The 21,447-nt window shown below is 42.3% G+C and overlaps 1 protein-coding gene and 1 long non-coding RNA gene across 3 annotated transcripts; both read right to left on the reverse strand.

Moving 5' to 3' along the window:
* Positions 1–4,674: 4,674 nt before the first annotated feature.
* LOC128430141 (uncharacterized) lies at positions 4,675–7,441 on the reverse strand. Of its 2 annotated transcripts, XR_008333958.1 has the most exons (6): positions 7,301–7,441; positions 6,710–6,892; positions 6,078–6,164; positions 5,886–5,950; positions 5,180–5,327; positions 4,675–4,954 (listed from the first exon to the last, which is right to left on the reverse strand). It is a non-coding gene; the product is annotated as an uncharacterized LOC128430141 (long non-coding RNA). The 2 variants fall into 2 exon arrangements; XR_008333959.1 differs by having other exon boundaries at positions 5,180–6,164.
* Positions 7,442–12,093: 4,652 nt separating this feature from the next.
* On the reverse strand, positions 12,094–17,407 carry serpine1 (serpin peptidase inhibitor, clade E (nexin, plasminogen activator inhibitor type 1), member 1). The gene is made up of 9 exons (XM_053416553.1): positions 17,250–17,407; positions 15,328–15,566; positions 14,876–15,100; positions 14,566–14,760; positions 14,262–14,460; positions 13,932–14,032; positions 13,455–13,541; positions 12,691–12,774; positions 12,094–12,598 (listed from the first exon to the last, which is right to left on the reverse strand). Exons 2-9 carry the CDS (start codon positions 15,563–15,565, stop codon positions 12,558–12,560), a joined length of 1,170 nt encoding a protein of 389 aa, XP_053272528.1. The 5' UTR covers position 15,566; positions 17,250–17,407; the 3' UTR covers positions 12,094–12,557.
* Positions 17,408–21,447: the final 4,040 nt, after the last annotated feature.

The following is a 21,447-nucleotide window of genomic DNA, read 5'->3' on the forward strand; positions in this document are numbered from 1 at the left end:
ACACCTCCACCAAGCCCCCGGTCTTACGAGTCCTTAAGGAGGGTTCGAGTCCGGTCTGGAATGCCCCCCCCCCTTGTGACATCTGTAGCACGTCAGATTAAACATAAGAACACAAGAGGAGTCCACAAGATTTTGGTCAAATATAGAAGATTGGATAGCACTTCAAATATGTGGCATTCCATCCTTTAACATTTCTCTGATATTTTTTTATATGGGTGACTCAAATTCTTTCTCTTGAATTTAACATAATTATTCTCATCATGGATGAATATATTCTTTGTTGGAATTTTTTTAATAATAAGCTCTTCTTTATATGTTTTATCAATGTTACCCCTCCCTAAGAAATGCACTCTCTCTTGCACAAGAAAGATTTGTGATTACATTTTCTGTTTATTGCTATTTGGATCTATTGCTTTTTTCATCTGTGCCAAATGAAAAATTAATTCAAATATACATATTTACTCGCCTATGTATTTTCATATAATCATATGTTTTTAAGATATTTTGAAAGTGTTTTTAATAAATATGTCCTCATTGATATCATGTCAGTTATGTTTTGTGATTATAAATGATTAAATACAAATAATCCAAATTACATATTTTATTTTCACCCATGGAATTCTCAACTACAACTTGAACAAGATGTTTTAACAGTAAGATTAAAATAAGCCATTGAAAATTTCACCTCTAAATTCAACACTTTTCTATATGAAATCTAATTGGAAAAATGGGGATTTATCGCAATAATTATATATATATATACAGTGCCTTGCATAAGTATTCACCCCCCTTGGACTTTTTCCCATTATGTACTGTTACTAACTGGAATTCAAATAGACTTAAATAAACTTTTTCCCGTTTGATCAACAAAACATGCATAGTACTTTGGAGGTGCAAAATAAATTTTATTGTGACACAAACAATAATGAGAACAAAAAAGTTGACATCTGTTGGGTGCATAAGTATTCACCCCCCTGTGTCAATACTTGGTAGAACCCCCTTTCGCTGCAATTACAGCTGCAAGTCTTTTGGGGTATGTCTCTACCAGCTTTGCACATCTAGAGATGGAAAGGTTTGTCCATTCTTCTTGGCAAAAAAGATGAAGCTCAGTCAGATTGGATGGAGACCGTCTGTGAACCGCAATCTTCAAGTCTTGCCATAGATTCTCTTTTGGATTGAGGTCTGGGCTTTGACTGGGCCATTTTAAGACATTAACATTCTTTAATCCAAACCATTCCTTTGTAGCTCTGGCTGTATGTTTAGGGTCATTGTCCTGCTGGAAGATGAACCTCCGCCCCAGTCTCAAGTCTTTTGCAGACTGCATCAGATTTTCTTCAAGGATTTCCCTGTATTTGGCTCCATCCATCTTTCCCTCTATTCTGACCAGTTTCCCTGTACCTGCTGAAGAGAAGCATCCCCACAGCATGATGCTACCACCACCATGTTTCACTGTTGGGATGGTGTGCTCAGGGTGATGGGCAGTGTTGGGTTTTCACCACACATAGCGTTTTGCATTGAGGCCAAAAAGTTCAATTTTGGTGTCATCTGACCAGAGCACCTTCTTCCACATGTTTGCTGTGTCTCCCACATGGCTTCTGGCAAACTCCAAACGGGATTTTTTATGGATCCCTTTCAACAATGGCTTTCTTCTTGCCACTCTTCCATAAAGGCCAGATTTGTGGAGTAGACGACTAATAGTTGTCATGTGAACAGATTCTCCCACCTCAGCTGTGGATCTCTGCAACTCCTCCAGAGTAACCATGGGCCTCCTGGTTGCTTCTCTGATTAATTTTCTCCTTGTCCGACTCCTCAGTTTGGGTGGACGGCCTCCTCTTGGTAGGTTTGCGGTTGTGCCATATTCTTTCCATTTTCTTATGATGGATTTTATGGTGCTCAGAGAGATGTTCAAAGCTCTGGATATTTTTTTATAACCTAACCCTGCTTCATATTTCTCCACAACTTTATCCCTGACCTGTTTGGTGAGCTCCTTGGTCTTCATGATGCTGTTTGTTCAGTAATGATCTCCAACAAACTCTGAGTCCGTCACAGAACAGGTGTATTTATACTGAGATTAAATTGCAGACAGGTGGACCCTATTTACTAATTATGTGACTTGCAAATGTGACTTGTGAATGCAATTGGTCGCACCAGATCTTTGTTAGGGGTTTCACAGTAAAGGGGGTGAATACATATGCACTCAACACTTTTCAGATTTTTATTTGTAAATAATTGTGAAATCCATGTAATATTTCCCCCCACTTCCAAATGATGCACTATTTTGTGTTGGTCCATTACATAAACTCACGATGAAATACATTTTAATCTGTGGTTATACCATGACAAAATGTAGAAAAGTCCAAAGGGGGTGAATACTTATGCAAGGCACTGTATATATGTTCATTAAATGGAGATAAGAGTCATTAATTCTTAATGATATCAATACAAGAAAATCTAACTTTCAATCATACTTTACAAGTACACATTTGTTACTGTAAATAATCTCGTAACCAAAGGATCTATCATAATTCGTGTGATATATCTGTTGTGAATAATGGTAAATGGTTTTGAATTTATATAGCGCTTTCATACAGTGCATCTATTCGCAGCACTGTGTTATTCTATGGGGGGCCATTCGGGGTTCAGCATCTTGCCCAAGGACACTTCGGCATTAAGATGGGTCAGACTGGGGATCGAACTGCCTACCTTCAGTTTGGAGGACAACCACTCTACCTCTCAGCCAACTCCGAACTAAGAACTCCACAAATCGCAATAAATAATGTTCATGTAACATTGTTTAGAATAAACTCATATTAACTCAAATGCAACAGAGGAGTTGTTTTCTATGACAGTGTGATGATGATTTTCTATAAACACCACTGGTTAGTCCGGCCTCTCACTATGGAACCGAACTTCATTGGATTCCAGCACATGACTTAGTGATTTAACATCCATATTTAAGGTTAGTTCCTAAATATTTAATAAATCTCTTTTTATGATCTAACCCACAGGACCGGGTCCCACTGCTCCACTGCAAGATATTTGATGGCAAAGAGTCATCTTGCAAAGGGAGTGTCATGTTTAGCATTTTGTGTGTGAGGTTTTCAGTTGTCTGTGTGCAGTTTTGAGAAAGACGTTATTGTTTTGAAAAACGTGTGTTACAGTTTTTCACAATTGTTAACACACGTTTTTCAAAACAATAACGGCTTTCTCAAAACTGCACACAGAAAACTAAAAACCTCACACACAAAATGCTGACAGGCCTCGACACTCACGTTGCCATAAGCCTCCTCAATGGCCTGGAGCAGTGGGACCCGGTCCTGTGGGTTCCGTTCATATACCTTCCACCTCCAAGCTGAAAATAATTCCTCAATGGGATTCAGGAAAGGAGAATAAGGTGGAAGGTATAGAACGGAAAAATGTGGGTGGTCCTGGAACCACTCACGCACTTGAGCAGCCCGGTGGAAGCTCACATTGTCCCAGATGACAACGTGATCGATCCGCTGTGGGTCATCTATCTGGCCAGGTGATACCAGTCGGTCATGCAGGCCATCCAGGAAGACGAGGACATGGGCAGCGTTATAGGCCACTAGGTGGGCATGACGGTGCAAGATCCCATGGTGATTCATTGCAGCTCACATTGTGATGTTACCACCCTGCTGGCCGGGGACCTCAACAATGGCCCGCTGGCCAATGACGTTTCTGCCCCGTCGCCTCCTCTTCACCAGGTTGAATCCCACCTCATCAATAAAGATGTACTGGTACAACTCATCAGCTGTGTCATGCTCCTGGATCCACAGACAGCATGATAATGCAAGTTACAGTATGGACACAGAGAGGTCAACACAGTGGGCTACAGTGAGACACTGTAGAAAATGAACAATATTGGATTACAGTGACAATACATGCATGTGTCAGTGCTGAATGTATGGTACTTACAAGCACAAACTCTCGCCATAACTCCTTCATGCCTGTGTTCCATTCAAATGGGACCCTGAACACTTGTTTCATCCACATGGCATTCCTATGAAGAATACGGTCCAATGTAGAGAGGCCAAGGGTCTGGATGTTTCTAGATGTAGCATGGTCAGCCAGGATCCTAGTTTTTATTTGTATGAGTGTGATAGAGTTGTTCTCACGAACCATATCTACAATTTCCCTCTCCTGTTCGGCTGTGTAAATGCGGTGAAATTGCTCAACAGACCTGAATGTTTAGAGATTTGAGTATTTGTGTGTTGTAGGTTGATGCTTTGAGAAACATCTATTGCTATCCTCTGTGTTGATTTCTTTAATTTTAAGAATGTTTCTCATAAGACCTTATCAGATTGCATTGTGAAACATCTGGGTCACCTAATTTTAGTGTAAACAAGAGGGTGAACTCTTGACTAATGACTACAAACTTGATGTTACACATCTTAAACAATGATATGGGCGCCACTTAGACAACCAGACCTGTGTGCTTTGCTGTGACTATAAATGACTGGAACCTCAGATAAAGAAAGTTATTTTCTGACTTCCATAACTGAGGCATTCTCTACAGAATGTAATGTGCCCATTCTACTTCAGATCCATTGGATCATTGTTTGTTTATGTTGCTTAAAGAAGAGCATTCACTGCTTTAATGTAATCAGCATCTTATCTGCCAATATCATGGTGTAGAAGTGCAAGGAAATACCATTATGTTATGATCAATGTCATTTATTGTGCACAAACATTATATTAAGGCATCTGCTGGAAATGATATGATCAACAATTCTCATGCAAACAAGACTTAAAAAACTACACAAATAGTGTTTTGGAGAGGGGGGTTTCAGAGGAGGGGGCAGCTCTGGAGAAAGGTCTGTCAATCCAGGTCTGCTGCTTGGTGTGATGGAGACATGAGGTTAGCATCAGGAGCGGAGGCTGCAGGAGGGAGCGTGGAGCTGAGGCACACCTGTACTCCTTCTCTTGAGAAGAACTGAAGGACACAAACAAACCTAAGTGTTAAATTATGAAGATGGTTCCCTCTGATTTTTTTTTTTTAAACATAAACGTCAGACAGGCCACTAAAAACTAAAAATGCTGAAGCTAACAGCTACCACACAGCAAGCTAATGCCTTCCTAAGTAGTAGCAAGAGTAGCATTGTAGCAAGAGAGTGTAGCTAATCACAGCCCTCACAGTTCTTCATCAGTGGAGAAGTACCTCGCCATGTTTTCATCCTCAGAGGAGTCATCCAAAGACTGTGCTGCTGTTCCACAATATGTCAGGCCTGCTGCAGCCTGCTGGGCTTGAACTCTGAGCACGCAGAGTAGGCCCTCACGTCCCCTCTCAGTAAATGCATCAGTACTGCCTGAGAATATATGATAAAAGACAAAAACATCTCAATTGTGCGTTTGTGTGTATGTATACATACACACATACAAGGCTTTCTTTTCTACAGAAATATTTTTCCTGAGTTGATGACTCTGCTTATTGCCATCTAGAATGTGAAACCAAATATATGTTTTGGTGTACCCATACAAGATGTCCAATGTAAAACCAATAAAATCCAGTCTACTACACTACGGTTTTAATGCCTCTGCAATAGCGAGTCGCCGGAGGCATAACTGCATGTTTTCGGATTGTCTAACTTTGTATTTGTCTTAAAGTAAAAAGGTCAAGGCCACACTGACCTCATCTTATGGTTTCAGTTGTCAAGAGATACAGTGTCATTTATATGAGAGAAAATATGTAGACGGACACTGCACTGCTTAGCGGAGTCATACAACGCAGTGCGGTAATTCTAGTGTAGTTTTTTTGTAATAAATGGGTTATCTATTTTTACAATCTACAAAAAGTTATCTATACATTTGGTCACAGAATGTTACACAAATAAATTGGCATTAAAGTTGGCATCTTGCTGTCTCACCAGTCTGACGATGCAGCTGAAGCGTCCATCAAGGGCTTTCTGCAGGTAATTTTGATTGTTTGTTTCTTTTGAAGAGGAGAATAACATGAATTCGTACCGATATCAGTTTACAATCAAACCTTTTTGTGTTGACCTTGTTTAAACAGAGTCAAAGGACATTGTACAACAATGACACACATTTTTCCACAGTACCTGTCGTTCACTACTGAACTTCTGACACCCATTACTGGACTGTGTCTTCCTGTAGAGTGGTGATGTTCTCAACGTTCTTTTCACAGTCTGTCAAAACAAAATTAGAGTTACAAATGTTAATGCCCCACAACCCATTGAAGATACGGTTGTATTAGCACACCACATCAGACCAAAACAAAACTGCAGTCTGTGAAACAAGCAGTTTTGGTAGATATAAGGGAAATGCTAATATTTCTGCATGAAACATATTCAGTCCCTTAAGCAAAATAACAATGATGGCAGGCCGCAACCTCGATGCCTTCGTCTGCTTTGCTTACAGACTAGTTTGCGGAGTCTCGTGCTGCCGCCCACTGACCGATACATCATCGCTCTTTTCTGAAACTAATGAAGGCAAATTCACACATGTAGACAGAAATAAACAGTATAAATTAAAAGGTGTAAATATTGCTAACATTATGTTTGATGGGGGTCATCATTATACATAACAGAGGAAAACTTTGCACATGTATTCCTTAAATTTACTTGCCTTCCTGTGGAAAAAGTTGTTTTCCCAGTTAAACAATCACAGCAGGGAAGCATGATTGATCAAAATTCTTTCAGTGTGGTTTTTCTGGTATGTAACTTAAAAGTACCTCTTTAATGCTGGGATCATTTCTCTCCCTCATCTTCCTCCTGGTACGTGGATGATGGTAGTGGGCTCAACCCGGCTTCTCTTTCTCTCCAGGCTGCCCTTCCTGCTCTTCATCAAGCAAAACAAAGTGTTCGGTCCAAGTTGTTGACGTTAATGAAACTCCTGTAGCTTCACTTTGATCCTCCTTGATTAAAAAACAGAACATAGCAATTGTTTTATAAAATGAATCGCAACTCCATAACATGAAAACATTATTGTCATATTGCATACTATACATTAAACCAAATTGATCTGATATTGTGGAGTAATGGTAGACAAATACACTCCTTATCAATCTAAAGCATTCATAAATCAAATTCATGTTTATATTTATATTGTAGCGTCCCTTAATGATGAGCTAAGCGTCTTGAACTGGTTTCCACAACCATGTATTCACCTCCCAGGTAGCACAGGCTACCGTGGGCTGAAGCATGTGGCTAACAATGGCGTATTAGCTGATGAACAGCGTCCATAGTGTGGATTGACGGACTCTCTCCGCACTCGGACTGTAAACCTAGATCGTAACGATCTTTAAAAACAATAAACTACTTACCTGACAGAAGGAAGATGACATCGTGGTCTTCCAAGCGCTCCGTGTTTATGACGCAGCCCCGAGTTAAAGGACTGGTTGTTTACAAATAGGGTTTTTACGACAGCCACACGTCATGTCCGCTCGCGCACTCAGTCCGGTCGCGCACTCGGGCCGGCCTCGGTATAAACAGACTCGCAGGATCCTTCTCATTAGAGATGTAATCTAGCCTCAAATATTACTATTATATAACATGAATAACATTCACGATCATTGAAGGACACCACGCAGGGACTGTGATTTAAACACCAAGCTGCGCCGTGGTGGCATGGCAACCATCATAGCAACGATAAAAACATGCCTGATAACTATTAAAATATTTATCATAAGCACGAACTGGCTGAAGACTGTGGAAGCAAAGAGCACATTTCTCGCTAGAAATGGTTTCAGAATGTATTTTTATGCCCAAACTAAGTTACAAAATTATATTTTTATCTGAAAAAACAGGGAATCTCCGCCATGTTTTCCTCTCCGCAGACGGGAGCTTGAGAGTCACGTGACGTGAGAACACGCCAATGCAAAACAATGGGAGGACTAAATGTTACCATCTCACAATCTGAGAGGCCAGATTGTGAGATGGTAACGTCGTTCCAAGTGGACCAACGTCGCCATTGAACGTTTTCTGATGAGACTGGGTTGGTGTGTAGTGTTTTGACAACAAGGTGATGTGTCATTGACATCAGAGTGTAAAGAAGGAAAGTCAGAGTCTAATGCAGATAAGGGAGTGTGAAGTAGTGCCAAATTGGGGCGAGCGATTGGTACATGAAGTGAAGGTTGTGCAAATTGTGCAGAATTTTCGCTTTTTGTGTGTTAACAACTGAGAAAAACTGTAACAATTGTGAAAAACTGTAAGCACTTTAAAAACACATCAGCTGAGTTCACCTGTTTTCAACCAAAATGGAGCTTGTGCTCAAAAAAGATGAAGAGTGACGGTGAGAGGGGGAATTCACGGAGGAGAAGTCTGCGGCTTCGGCACTAGTAATGATGTTGCATACTGCACACATAACTTTCATAATGTAAATGTACTGTATTCCAGACCTATGCTGAACTACACAATCTTGTCTTTCACTGTATTTCTGAGAGTTTTACAGATGGATGCTGAGGAAATCGCATGAATTCATATACATAGATGAGGCAGGGTTCATAGGACAAAATCAAAAAGGAGAGGCAGAAATATCATTGGCCACGGGGCTATCAGCAATGTCCCGGAGCAACGTGGGGGTAATATCACCTTTTGTGCTGCCACTACACAGAATGGGTTCCTCCTCCGTCACGACAAAATGGGCCCTTACAACACACCTCACATTCTCAAATGTTTGGACCGATTACACAACATCGTCACAGCAGTAAACCACATGCACCAGATGCAATCCATTGTCATCTGGGACAATGAGTCATTCCACCGCTCTGCTCTGGTCCAGAACTGGTTTCAACACCATCCACAGTTTACAGTACCATACCTTCCACCATACTCTCCGTCTCTAAACCCAATCAAAGAGTTTTTCTCGGCATGGCGGTGGAGGGTTTACGGCCCCAGGCTCAGGTACCCCTCATTGAAACTGTACTGGATGCAGAATTTTCTGCCTGTCTGATATTTGTCGAGCTTACAGTGTTATGCACACTCCTGTAGTAGCATGAAAACTGGGACATGTTTTGTTGTGATTCTCCATGTTGACATGTTGACTTATTTGGGGATATGGCGAGAAAAAAATTAAATTTTCATGGGACTGCAGCATTGGTCTTGTGTAGTGTTTCGTGAATTTATTGTATATTTGCACTTTCTCAGAGTACTTCACTTATAGAACTCTAATCACTGAGAACTGGAATTGCTAAAAGTGTTTTAGGTTAGCAACAACAGTGTGTATTGCTCAAGTTACAAACTTGGAGTTTGATACAGCAGACGGACACAGCAGATGAGCACTGAGGAGGATTTCATATCTTTTTCATATTAAGTTTTATGAAGCACCTCTTTGTATTAATTCTGGCATGTCTTCTTTTTTTCATACTGTCTTGTGAAACGCCTCTCTGTATAAGTCCTGGCTTTTTCACCTTCGCAGCCAGTTGTTCCATCCTGAGCACCCGTGTAAACTCTGCAGAGCTTACTATTATAAAGACTCAATGGCAACTCCAGTCTGAGAATTTCATTATTTCAAATCTCAAGATGAATTTCCATCACAAATGTGTGGTTGTGCTGATTGTGCTTAGTGTTTGAAACACCGGGCCCTGTTTTGAAAATCGTGCTTAAGCAATCGAAAATAACTGTAATCCCCACTGCACTGTAAACCTTTCCTGGGATCTGATTGGTCAATAGTTGGGCTGATGATAGTTTTTGATGTCTTAGCGCAAACTTAACCCGCTTTAAAACCGGTTAGTATCCGTGATAGAGAAGTGTGCCACTTTAGTAACCCTGACAAAACCTAGAGTTCAACCTGAAACTACTTACAGTTTTTCTCAGTTGTTAACACACAAAAAGCCAAAATTCGGCACAATTTGCACAACCTTCACTTCATGTACCAATCGCTCGCCCCAATTTGGCACTACTTCACACTCCCTTATCTGCATTAGACTCTGACTTTCCTTGTTTACACTCTGATGTCAATTACACATCACCTTGTTGTCAAAACACTACACACAATGTTCAGTTGTTGCACACACTTCTCAAGTAAAATCTCAAAGCATCAACCCACAACACACAAATACTCAAATCTCTAAACATTCAGGTCTGTTGAGCAATTTCACAGCATTTACACAGCCGAACAGGAGACTGAAATTGTAGATATGGTTCGTGAGAACAACTCTATCACACTCAGACAAATAAAAACTAGGATCCTGGCTGACCATGCTACATTTAGAAACGTCCAGACCGTCATTGGACTGTATTCTTCATAGGAATGCCATGTGGATGAAACAAGTGTTCAGGGTCCTATTCGAACGGAGCACAGCCATCAAGGAGTTATGGTGAGAGTTTGTGCTTGTAAGTACCATACATTCAGCACTGACACATGCATGTATTGTACCTGTAATCCAATATTGTTCCTTTTCTACAGTGTCATACTGTAGCCCACTGTGTTGACCTCTCTGTGTCCATACTGTAACTTGCATTCTCATGCTGATCCAGGAGCATGACACAGCTCATGTATTGTACCAGTTCATCTTTATTGATGAGGTGGGATTCAACCTGGTGAAGAGGAGGTGACGGGGCAGAAACGTCATTGGCCAGCGGGCCATTGTTGAGGTCCCCGGCCAGCGTGGTGGGAACATCACAATGTGAGCTGCAATGAATCACCATGGGATCTTGCACCGTCATGCCCACCTAGTGGCCTATAACGCTGCCCGTCTCCTCGTCTTCCTGGATGGCCTGCATGACCTGCTGGTACCACCTGGCCAGATAGATGACCCACAGCGGATTGATCACGTTGTCATCTGGGACAATGTGAGCTTTCAAGTGCGGGAGTGGTTCCAGGACCACCCACATTTTTCCATTCTTTACCTTCCACCTTATTCTCCTTTCCTGAATCCCATTGAGGAATTATTTTCAGCTTGGAGGTGTAAGGTATATGAACGGAACCCACAGGACCGGGTCCCACTGCTCCAGGCCATGGAGGAGGCCTGTGGCGACGTGAGTGTCGAGGCCTGTCAGCATTGTGTGTGTGAGGTTTTTAGTTTTCTGTGTGCAGTTTTGAGAAAGCCGTTATTGTTTTGAAAAACGTGTGTTAACAATTGTGGAAAACTGTAATTTTTTCTGAAGGGGGTGGGGGGGTTGAGTAGGCCGGTTTACTGTTCTGTACTGTTCTCTGTGTGTACCGAAATAAACCTTTTTATGCTGCATATTTGTGTGCTGTTTTATGTTTGACTATGAAAAAAGTAGGCCTACACTGAAACATTTTACAAAAGGAGAAATGGCTCATTCATTCATATGGTGTGTTCCATTTTGATGATTGTGTTTTCAATTTTTCACTTCAGTGTGCTGTAAATGCTTGGTAGTGTGCAAGCAGATGCTTAGTTGTGTGTTCCCAATGAATGGTATGTGTGTGTCATTTGAAAATATGCCTGTGTGTACCAAATGAAAACACGAGTTCCATTTTGTGAACAGTTAAGAGATTTGATGGCAGAGAGTCATCTTGCAAAGGGAGTGTCAGGTTTAGCATTTTGTGTGTGAGGTTTTCAGTTGTCTGTGGGCAGTTTTGAGAAAGCCGTTATTGTTTTGAAAAACGTGTGTTAACAATTGTGAAAAACTGTAACCACATATCCTGCTTCGTAGTACAAACCTCAAGATGGTAAATACATTCTTGTGACAAACAATACATAATGGCATTGCCTCATGTAGACTTTATTCACATTAAGTACTTAAAGACAATTATACCTTAACACAAATATATAATTTGAATTTGTTAACTTTGAATACATTTGAAGGAGTTCACTCTTTACACTGAATTATATTGTCATAATACCAACACAGGATACCATTTATGAACTCTCTATAGTATGGACCCAATTAGACATTCAAATTGACTGCTAGTGTCAATTCATTTTTCTGATGTTAATTCATGGCACTAGTACTTACAGTAAAAGAAAATAATTTCCTGTAATTGTGATAATGTATCGTATTTAAAGCTAATTTCATAAAATATATTCATGGCCACATTGAGACTACGTCACATAGTTTGAAATTGGGGAACTTTTTTGTATTTAGACACAAGAGGTCAGTGTTGACCATCCACAGATCTCATGAACGCCACAAGGACCACAGATGCGGCAACTTTGTAAAAACATAGAATTTTAATAAATACGAGTACTGCAAAAATATAAATGAAACGTAACAATATGAGGCAAACAACACAATAAAAACCAACATTGCAAAAATAGATAAAAAATACATCTGCTTTAGTAATAATACAGCTATCAGTCTGTCTGCAGCAACATCGCCCTATGTGAAGTGCATCAGTGTGTGTTGTGTAGTAAAGCTACCTCATTAGTTTACTTTCCTTCATCTGTGAATCACAAACATTCAGAGAAATAAATAAACAGCAACCATATCAAGTCTTTTCAAAGATTATCTCAGTCAGTCCAATTTCCAACATCTTTCATGTCAAATCTCTTTGTCCCAGTGTTCATTAATTAGTCTACACAGTCATGAGCGGTCACATGAATCCTGGTGGTCCGGTGTGGTCAACATGTAGCGGGTAGGCCGACATATAGGCAGGTCTTCGGAGTGTTAGTGTTACTGGGGCTGGTTGAACTGACCCATGAACAGAACCGTACCTGGACACAGGAAACAGTGAAAGTTGGACACCACTCAGCTGATTTGTACAGTTCAATGAGATTTAAAGTATAAACAGGAGAGGGAGTGTTACCTGTGGGTTTGTGCTGGATGAGGAAGAGGAAGGGTCGGTCCAGGGTGATCTCCTCCACTGCCATACGAGAAAACATGATAGCCGCTAAGCGAGGGAAGAAGGGAGAAGACAACATTAGCTTTGGGCTCCCGTCATTTTTGCCTGGCCTCTTGTTTGCCTTGCATGCCTCATATCTGTTGATTGTTTTCACATTAAAAGTTAAGGTATAGGATATATATAGGAAATGGTAAATGGTCTGTTTTTATATATATCGTTTTTCTAGTCCTGATGCCCGCTCAAAACACTTTACAGTACAGTTTTTCATCTACAGTGCATTTATGTGCAGAGCTTTCGGAGAAATCAATGATACCACCAGATTAAATAATCATTACTGCGTCAAGACAATTTTTGTTTCAAGTAAATGGTGAATAATATAACAATATATAGCAACCTCCAAAAAATCACTAAAATAATTGTAATTGACATTTGTGCCAGTTAGTCATCGTTCATTCTTCCGCCAAGAAAAAATTTAATCCCCCACTGACTAACGCTATGGAGGCAGACAAGCTTGTCAGTGTTCATCACTGTTAACGAGTTTTTGATATTGTGACTTTTCAAAATTCATTTACATGATTTAAAAAAAATTCTACAAACAGATACATAACAAGATGTTTCAGAAGTAATACTATTAGTTCAGATAAATAAGAGAAAATATCCAATCTGTGTGCGTATGTGCGTGTGTGCATGTGTGCGTGTGTGCGTGTGTAATTGTGTGTGTACCCTACCTGTTGCTGCTGCTCCCTTAGTTCCTCGCTCATTCACCTCAATCTTTACTCTGTGGAGGACCTTCGACACACACAGCCTTTCATCTGCTGCAGGACAGACACACACACACAACTTAGTTTTCTACTTATTATAATTTCTAACATGGTCATACAGTAAGGGAACTCGAAGGTATAAAAAAACAGGACTACAGAGATTAGAACAGGAAACACCAGATACAACTGATACAAAATATGACTACAATATGCTTTACTCAGTATGGGACTTAAGAGGTAGTAAAAACACAAGATTAGTCATTATCCGTGAATTACACAACAAAGTGTTGAATACATCCAAATAAACCATAATTAAATCTTTCCACCTCAGAATATGGCCTCCATTATAAAGTGAGGTCTTGCTTGCATCTAATTCACTGGTTGCGATTAAGAAACTAGTTCATGGGGAATAAGAGTACCTTAACATTTGTGATGCTTACTTACTTGTGATGCGCGTGAAGTCAGCACTAGCCAGGTTGAACATGTCTCCCAGACCCATGTTAAGCAGAGTAGTCCTCAAGTTTACCTCTGTGTTCAGTGTGAATCTGCAAAAAAACATACTTCATCAGTGTTCGTCTTTGTTGCTAAAGCCTTTAAACTGATAGTAAAGGTGTCCTCAATGCACCCTACATGGTTTAGGACAGATTGTGGTCTGGTCGGCAAAGCCACTTCCAGAGGGGGTCAGGGAGACATTGTGATTGTGATTTAAAACAAGTCTAAATACAATTGTGTTGTCATTCCGTGTACAACTACTACGCAGTGGGATAAACTCACCTGGGCATGGCCAGCTGCCTCTTGACTTTCCTCAGTTCTGCCCTCCACTGCTGAATCCTCTTGCTGCTCAGATCTGCACTGAGCATGTTCAGTTGAACTTCAGGCTCAAAGGGTGACACTAGCAGCATGCTCAGAGAGTCACCCTCATATGGCACTTCAATGACATCATAGTCCACCCCATCAGGAGTTACGAATTCGCCTGTTGGTTAAAGGGAGAAGGAGTATTCTCTAATTAGCACACAGATCTGTCAAATTTGGAACAACGTGTCCAACTGAGAGGAATGTGTGCAATGTGACAGCCTACCATAATTGTAGTAGTTTGTGAGTCTCATCATGTGCACGGGCACACTACTGCCATTTGCGCAGTGGAACATCCTCTCCTGTGTCAGTGTGGGGTCAAAGGGAACTTTCCAGAGGCCCTGGAAGTGGAGAGCATTAAGGAGGACCAGGCGGGTCTCGTCACTCAGAGATCCAGATGCCAAGAACTCAGGGATGGACCCTAGAGGGTGAAGGCACAGATACCAAATAAGTCACAGGAGATGGAAGAAAAGACAGTAACCCCCTTGGGACAAAGTGGAAGCAGATGTTAGCTGTTGGCTGGGTGGGGTGGGTACCTCCTGTGTGGTCTGACACCCATGAGTTGATGATGGCGACTGCCTGGTCTGGCTTAGTAAAGTCCACCTGGTGAGGGTGGGTCTGGAAGGCCTTGGCCAGGGCCCGTCTGAATCCCTTCTCCAAACTCATCTTCCTCTCCACCATCACGCCGCTGGCTATCTCCACCCCTTCCTCACTAGAAAGATCCCGCTGCAAGAGACGCTGCTGTCGGGACGTCCCTCGCTCTGCAGGACAGGGGAGATAAGTGTTTGTTTTATGCTTACACCAATAATACACCAGTGTAACTGCCCAAATCACAGATAGTTGTCCATTTGTTAAGTAATCCCTCACACATTTGTAAACATGTGTAGCATGCGTTGGGGGCTGGAATTCTTAAGTATTCATAAACCTTCTGACTTTTCTTTAGTATAGTAAATGAGTAAATAAATTTATTTTAGCTTCATTCTCTAACCTTGCAAAGAATAACCCATAGCAGTCGTCAGGGCCTTGCGGGTGCTGCCGGCAGCACCGAGTTGAGCCATGGACAGGACGGAGGCTGCACCATATGGGGAGAAGGCCACGTTCTTGTCCACAAAGCCCTGGCTCAGCTGGAAGAAGACCTTCAGGCCAAAGTCAGTCTGCTTATCCTGCAGAGAGCCCAGCCCTACTCTGCTAAGGGTCAGCAACAGGAAAATGTAGGCACAAAACATCCTGGGAAAGAAAGAAAGAGAAAGGGTAAGTGTTTAAGTAGGGTTGGTTTGAATTCACCTTCCGATACAGCAGGCACACTTGATTTTATCACCTAAAAGTGAAAGTAAACATCTGTATCTCAAACAAATTGCACACGTCACTGGGCCGGTAAAACTCGCTCTGACTCCTCTCCACACATATTTGCAAAATGCATCAATCATGTGAGTGTAAATAGCGGCCTTTACCCTAGACATAGAGCAGACTCTCAGGACAAAATGTTGCCCTATGTATTCATAGGAGATAAACAAACTCTGCATGTCAAACAGAAGAGAGTCTGTGGGAAAACACTGGATCCCACAGTTCTGTCATTGTTCCTGTTTCTTATTAGGGAGAGGGAGTGAGTGTATGGGGTTGTGCAACACTTCAAAGAAGTTTGAATCAGCTCTCAGATGTTTTCAATAAAACTTCAGAAGTGTGTGAATGTTTTCAGCTTCCAGAAGAATACACAGTTTCGGGATTTAGTGGTCACGGCCGAGGATACAGGAAATGACTACACATAAGTGACTGTATGTCATAAACTTTTTTGTGTTATGGTCTTCATATTCAAACCCTTCACTCCATTGTTTAAGATATGTTTTCATTTTTAAGCTTGAACTACAAGATCTGCTCCTTTGAACAAATTTAAGGCATGTAAATATCCAGTGGAGTTACATTGTATTGCAGTGTGTGTAGTTTGTGGGACAGGAGACAGAAAAAGAACATCAATAACAAGAGTTACATTGGTTTTCCACTGCTAACATCAATAGCATCCAGTAAACGAGACGGAGAGTACTAGCATCATGGAACTAGAGGATTGTCCTGACCCCAGCCTCTATTTGCATAAGTACATGCTCTGACCTTTGAACAAACATAGATTCACAGTCAGCTAGTGGTTTTACATGACATGAGGGGTCAGATTTGGTAGCACCCCTAATTCCTGAAACTTTCCTCCTGCTCACAGTGGATTTTTACAGCAGAAATATATTGACATTACATGTGTCCAGCTTTTAAGTCTACAAGGCATACAAGTTAATGCACCACTCGCCTCCTCACATTAAACACACTGGAACTATAAAAACACTCTTTGCAGGATTAACAAATTCTAACATGTGTTCACTCCATCCGTTATTTCCCCTGTGGTGCCACACTTCCTAAACTTTATATTTCATTTTGAACACATATATGTCTTCTTTTGTAAATCAGATCAGATCGCGTGTTTTTTTTATATACAATCTAAATGGTTTAAGTAACTAGAAACTATAGTATTTCAAAAAGGACTTAATGTACTATAATATACTGTCGACCACTGATGCCATTAAATTTGTTGTAAAATTAAATTAAATAAAGAAAAAGCTGTATAATAAAACAGTATGCCCTGCCATCGATGGTAGCAATAACAGATTCAAAATCATCACTGAGGAAACTGAGGTCATATCCACTTTTGGGGAATCTGGGGAACATTTTCATAAAACAGGGAGACCTGGTTCCCACCTGGCTACAGCCATCACATTTGTTACCTGTTTATATTTGGCACACTGTTTTAATGCTGTTATTTACAATTCAATTCAGTTTTGCAGGATTCTGTTAATACACCAAATAATTAAAACCCTCTAACAGCATTTAATGCAAAGGTCTCTAGATGCTTAGTCTAGCGATAATTCTTACCTTGTGGTTGGGCTGTGTGAGAGGTACTATGGCACTTCTCTGTTGATCCGTTTTAGTCTCTGTCTGTGCTGCTGTTGCTGGTGCTGTTGGTGCTGTTGCTCAAGTCTGAAAGACTGAATGAAGTTAATGTCTTTATATAATGTAGAGCTGCAGGGCTGTAAACCCCGCCCCCACCTACGCACACAGTATTACAGACAGTGATGTCATCTGACACTGTCTGGACAAACTTCCTTTTGCACACACACACACACACACACATTCACACACAAAACACTCCCTCTCACTCTCCTCCCAGTCAGTCTGTCTCTTTTACCCAAAGCATGACAAAGCATACGGAAAGTCACTTAACTGTTTTCCTGTCTCATTCCGACACACACATCACTCTGGCATGTTTTTTTTCTTTTTTTTTAATTCATCGATCCCTCAGGGTCCGGGACTGTGACAAATGTAGCTCGTTGTCATCGGCTGGCTGTCATTCCGGTCCTGCACCGTCACACTGTGTGTTTCCCCCCCGGGTGAACATCCACAGGGCTTTGGGCTAAACGGGTCTAATATTTTTAAGATGTGTCATTTAGTCACGAATGAAAGTCTTTTGTGGTCTTAAAATAAACTCCAACATGAACTGTGACCCTTGGTATAATCAAAGACTGTGGGTTTAACAGCGCATGAGCTTATGGGGTTTGCCTACAATTTTTTACTGGTAGCCAACATGTGAAGAGGTACTGTGAAACCAACGCATTTAATATTGATAGTGAAAATATGGCAAGTTCCCTGCACTAATTTGAGCTGCTGGGCAGGACAACAAAGTTGTCTATTGAATTAACACAGAGGAAGAGTACTTACACAGCTCAAAAAATTTAAAATAAAATCCATCCATTGGAAGCTAACTAAGCAAACTCCATCTGCTGATGAAGACCATCAACAAAATTACCCTTAAGGGCAAAGGTAACTTGTAGCTTCTCATCTCAGCCTGTTTAGGCGTGGTTGCTGTTCCCTGGACCCAGTGGATATTATCTAGAGTAGAACTGTATCAAGTCATCCTGGGCTCAACCACAACACTCAGGCATCAGGTCAGGCATCATGGCTGATTGATATTAATCCAGTTCTTAAAAGAGACCAGGAGACCCAGCATGATTGATGTTGATGTATTTTAGCTGTTTTAATTTCATCTATAGGGAATACGATTTTGAGTCATTACATTTTCCATGGGAATTTCCAGATGATGAGTATTTGTGACTGGGATGATCTCTTTGACTTTCCTTTCAATCTCCAAACCAGGCCAAAATCTATTTTGACCTTCACTTTGGCCTATGATAAAATGCCACTCTTTCAGTTAACATACATTTTTAATGTAAAGTTTGAATTTACTGAGCACGACATGTGGTCATTCCTGTAGCTAATTGCAAATTTACACTCACTTACTTATTGGGGCTTTATTATTGGCGAATTTTTCATACTCTCACTTTGGGCATTGACACATCGAAACACCAAATATGGTTGTAGCTTCCAACATTCCTTATCCCACTACTCACCAAGCATCTGTTAGACTGTTAGAGAATGGGAATCAACACACTTTTTCCAAGTCTATCTGGATTGAGGCTTCTGACAGTCCCTCAGGAGTCCCAATTAGAAGCATTTCGTTAGAAGTTAAGAAATAAGAGCTTCCTGCATCTGACATCGGACTGCCTCAGCTTTGTTTAATGTCCTTAACTTTAGTTTTTTCGTGAATAAATTTTTTTAATATATCCAGACAGCAAATACTTAGCAATGAGAAGAGGAAAGAAAGGGATTTGTGTCTATCCAGAGTGCCAGAAACGATGAACAAGAAAAAGAAAATACCAAAATATTCCATTTATATAGAAGAATTCAAAAGAATAAAAGAAAAATCTGTTTTAAAAAATACAATTACAAAAGTTGCCTAATATGTAAATAATTCCAAACCCTCATCAATTCACACTTTATAATAAGAATTTACTAAATAATAGTGATTATACTATTTATAATAATAATATATTGAAAATCATTATGTGGTGTTCAGTGTTAATACTGTTGCAGTGACCACAACAAAAATCAATGCCTGTGAAATACTTTGGTTCATTATTAAACTACTGCAGTTCAGAGGACACTAGCTGAGTACATGGTCCTTCAATGTCGCCCAGGACGTATTTATTTTCAAACAGGTAAAGAATGTGTCTCTCCTGGAACCGTCACCTTATCGTGGTGGAGAGGTTTGCGTGTCCCTGTGAACCTGAGGGCTGTGTTGTCTGGAGCCTTGTGCTCCTGGTAGGGTCTCTCATGGCAGAGTGGTCTCAGGTGAGGGGCCAGACTAAGAATGGTTCAAAAACCCTCAATGAATATCGACGGAAGAGGAGATGTGACCCGGCCCGGAGGAAGCCCGGGGCCCCCGTCTGGAGCTAGGCCCAGACCGAGGGCTCGATGGCGAGCGCCTGGTGGCCGGGTTTGCCACGGAGCCCGGTCGGGCACAGCCCGAACAAACTACGTGGCACCCCGCCTCTCTTCATCTCATGGGCCCACCACCTGTGGGAAGACCCGTTGGGGTCGGGTGCGCAGCCACATGGGTGGCAGCGAAGGTCAGGGGTCTCGACGGACCAGACCCGGGCGGCAGAAGCTGGCTCTGGGGACGTGGAACGTCACCTCGCTGTGGGGAAAGGAACCGGAGCTTGTGAGGGAGGTGGAGCGCTACCAGTTAGATCTGGTGGGGCTTACCTCCACGCACAGTCTCGGCTCTGGTACCGTACTCCTGGATAAGGGTTGGACTCTATTCTTCTCCGGAGTTGCCAAGGGCGTGAGGCGCCGGGCGGGTGTGGGGATACTCATAAATCCCCGGCTGAGCGCCGCGGTGTTGGAGTTTACCCCGGTAGACGAGAGGGTCGCCTCCCTGCGCCTAAGGGTTGTAGGGGGGAAAACTCTGACTGTTGTTTGTGCGTATGCACCAAACAGCAGCTCAGAGTACTCGGCCTTCTTGGAGACCCTGAATGGAGTCCTGCATGGGGCTCCAGTAGGGGACTCCGTAGTTCTGCTGGGTGACTTCAACGCCCACGTGGGCAACGATGGAGATACCTGGAGAGGCGTGGTGGGGAGGAACGGCCTCCCTGATCTGAACCCGAGCGGTCGTTTGTTATTGGACTTCTGTGCTAGTCATGGATTATCCATAACAAACACCATGTTCGAACATAAGGGTGCTCATAAGTGTACCTGGTACCAGAGTACCCTAGGCCGAAGATCAATGATCGATTTTGTGATTGTGTCATCTGATCTGAGGCCGCATGTTTTGGACACTCGGGTAAAGAGAGGGGCGGAACTGTCAACCGACCACCATCTGGTTGTGAGTTGGATCAGGGAATGGGGGAAATTTCCGGATAGACCTGGTAAGCCCAAACGAGTAGTGCGGGTGAACTGGGAACGTCTGGAGGAGGCCCCCGTCCTAGGTATCTTCAACTCACACCTCCGGCGGAGTTTTTCTGGCATTCCTGTGGAGGTTGGGGACATTGAGCCGGAGTGGGCAGTGTTCAAAGCCTCCATTGCTGAAGCTGCGGCGGCTAGCTGTGGCCTCAGGGTCTTAGGTTCCTCAAGGGGCGGTAACCCTCGGACACCGTGGTGGACACCGGTGGTCAGGGAAGCCGTCCGATTGAAGAAGGAGGCCTTCCGGGATATGATATCCTGGAGGACTCCTGACTCGGTTGCAGGGTACCGACAGGCCCGAAGGGCTGCAGCTGCTGCCGTGTCGGAGGCTAAGCAGCGGGTGTGGGAGAAGTTCGGAGAGGTCATGGAGAAGGACTTTCGGTCGGCACCAAAGTGTTTCTGGAAGACTATCCGGCACCTCAGGAGGGGGAAACGGGGAACCATCCAAGCTGTGTACAGTAAGGATGGGACTCTGTTGACCTCAACTGAGGAGGTCGTCGGACGTTGGAAGGAACACTTTGAGGAACTCCTGAATCCGAATAACACGCCCTCTATGTTGGAGGCAGAGCTCGAGGTTGATGGTGTTTCGTCGTCAATTTCCCTGGTGGAGGTCACTGAGGTAGTCAAACATCTCCGCAGTGGCAAAGCCCCAGGGATTGATGAGATCCAGCCAGAAATGCTAAAGGCTCTGGGTGTTGAGGGGCTGTCATGGTTGACACGCCTATTCAACATCGCGTGGGAGTCGGGTACAGTGCCAAAGGAGTGGCAAACCGGG

This window comes from Pleuronectes platessa, chromosome 23 (assembly GCF_947347685.1).
Source record: "Pleuronectes platessa chromosome 23, fPlePla1.1, whole genome shotgun sequence".
NCBI lineage: Eukaryota > Metazoa > Chordata > Actinopteri > Pleuronectiformes > Pleuronectidae > Pleuronectes > Pleuronectes platessa.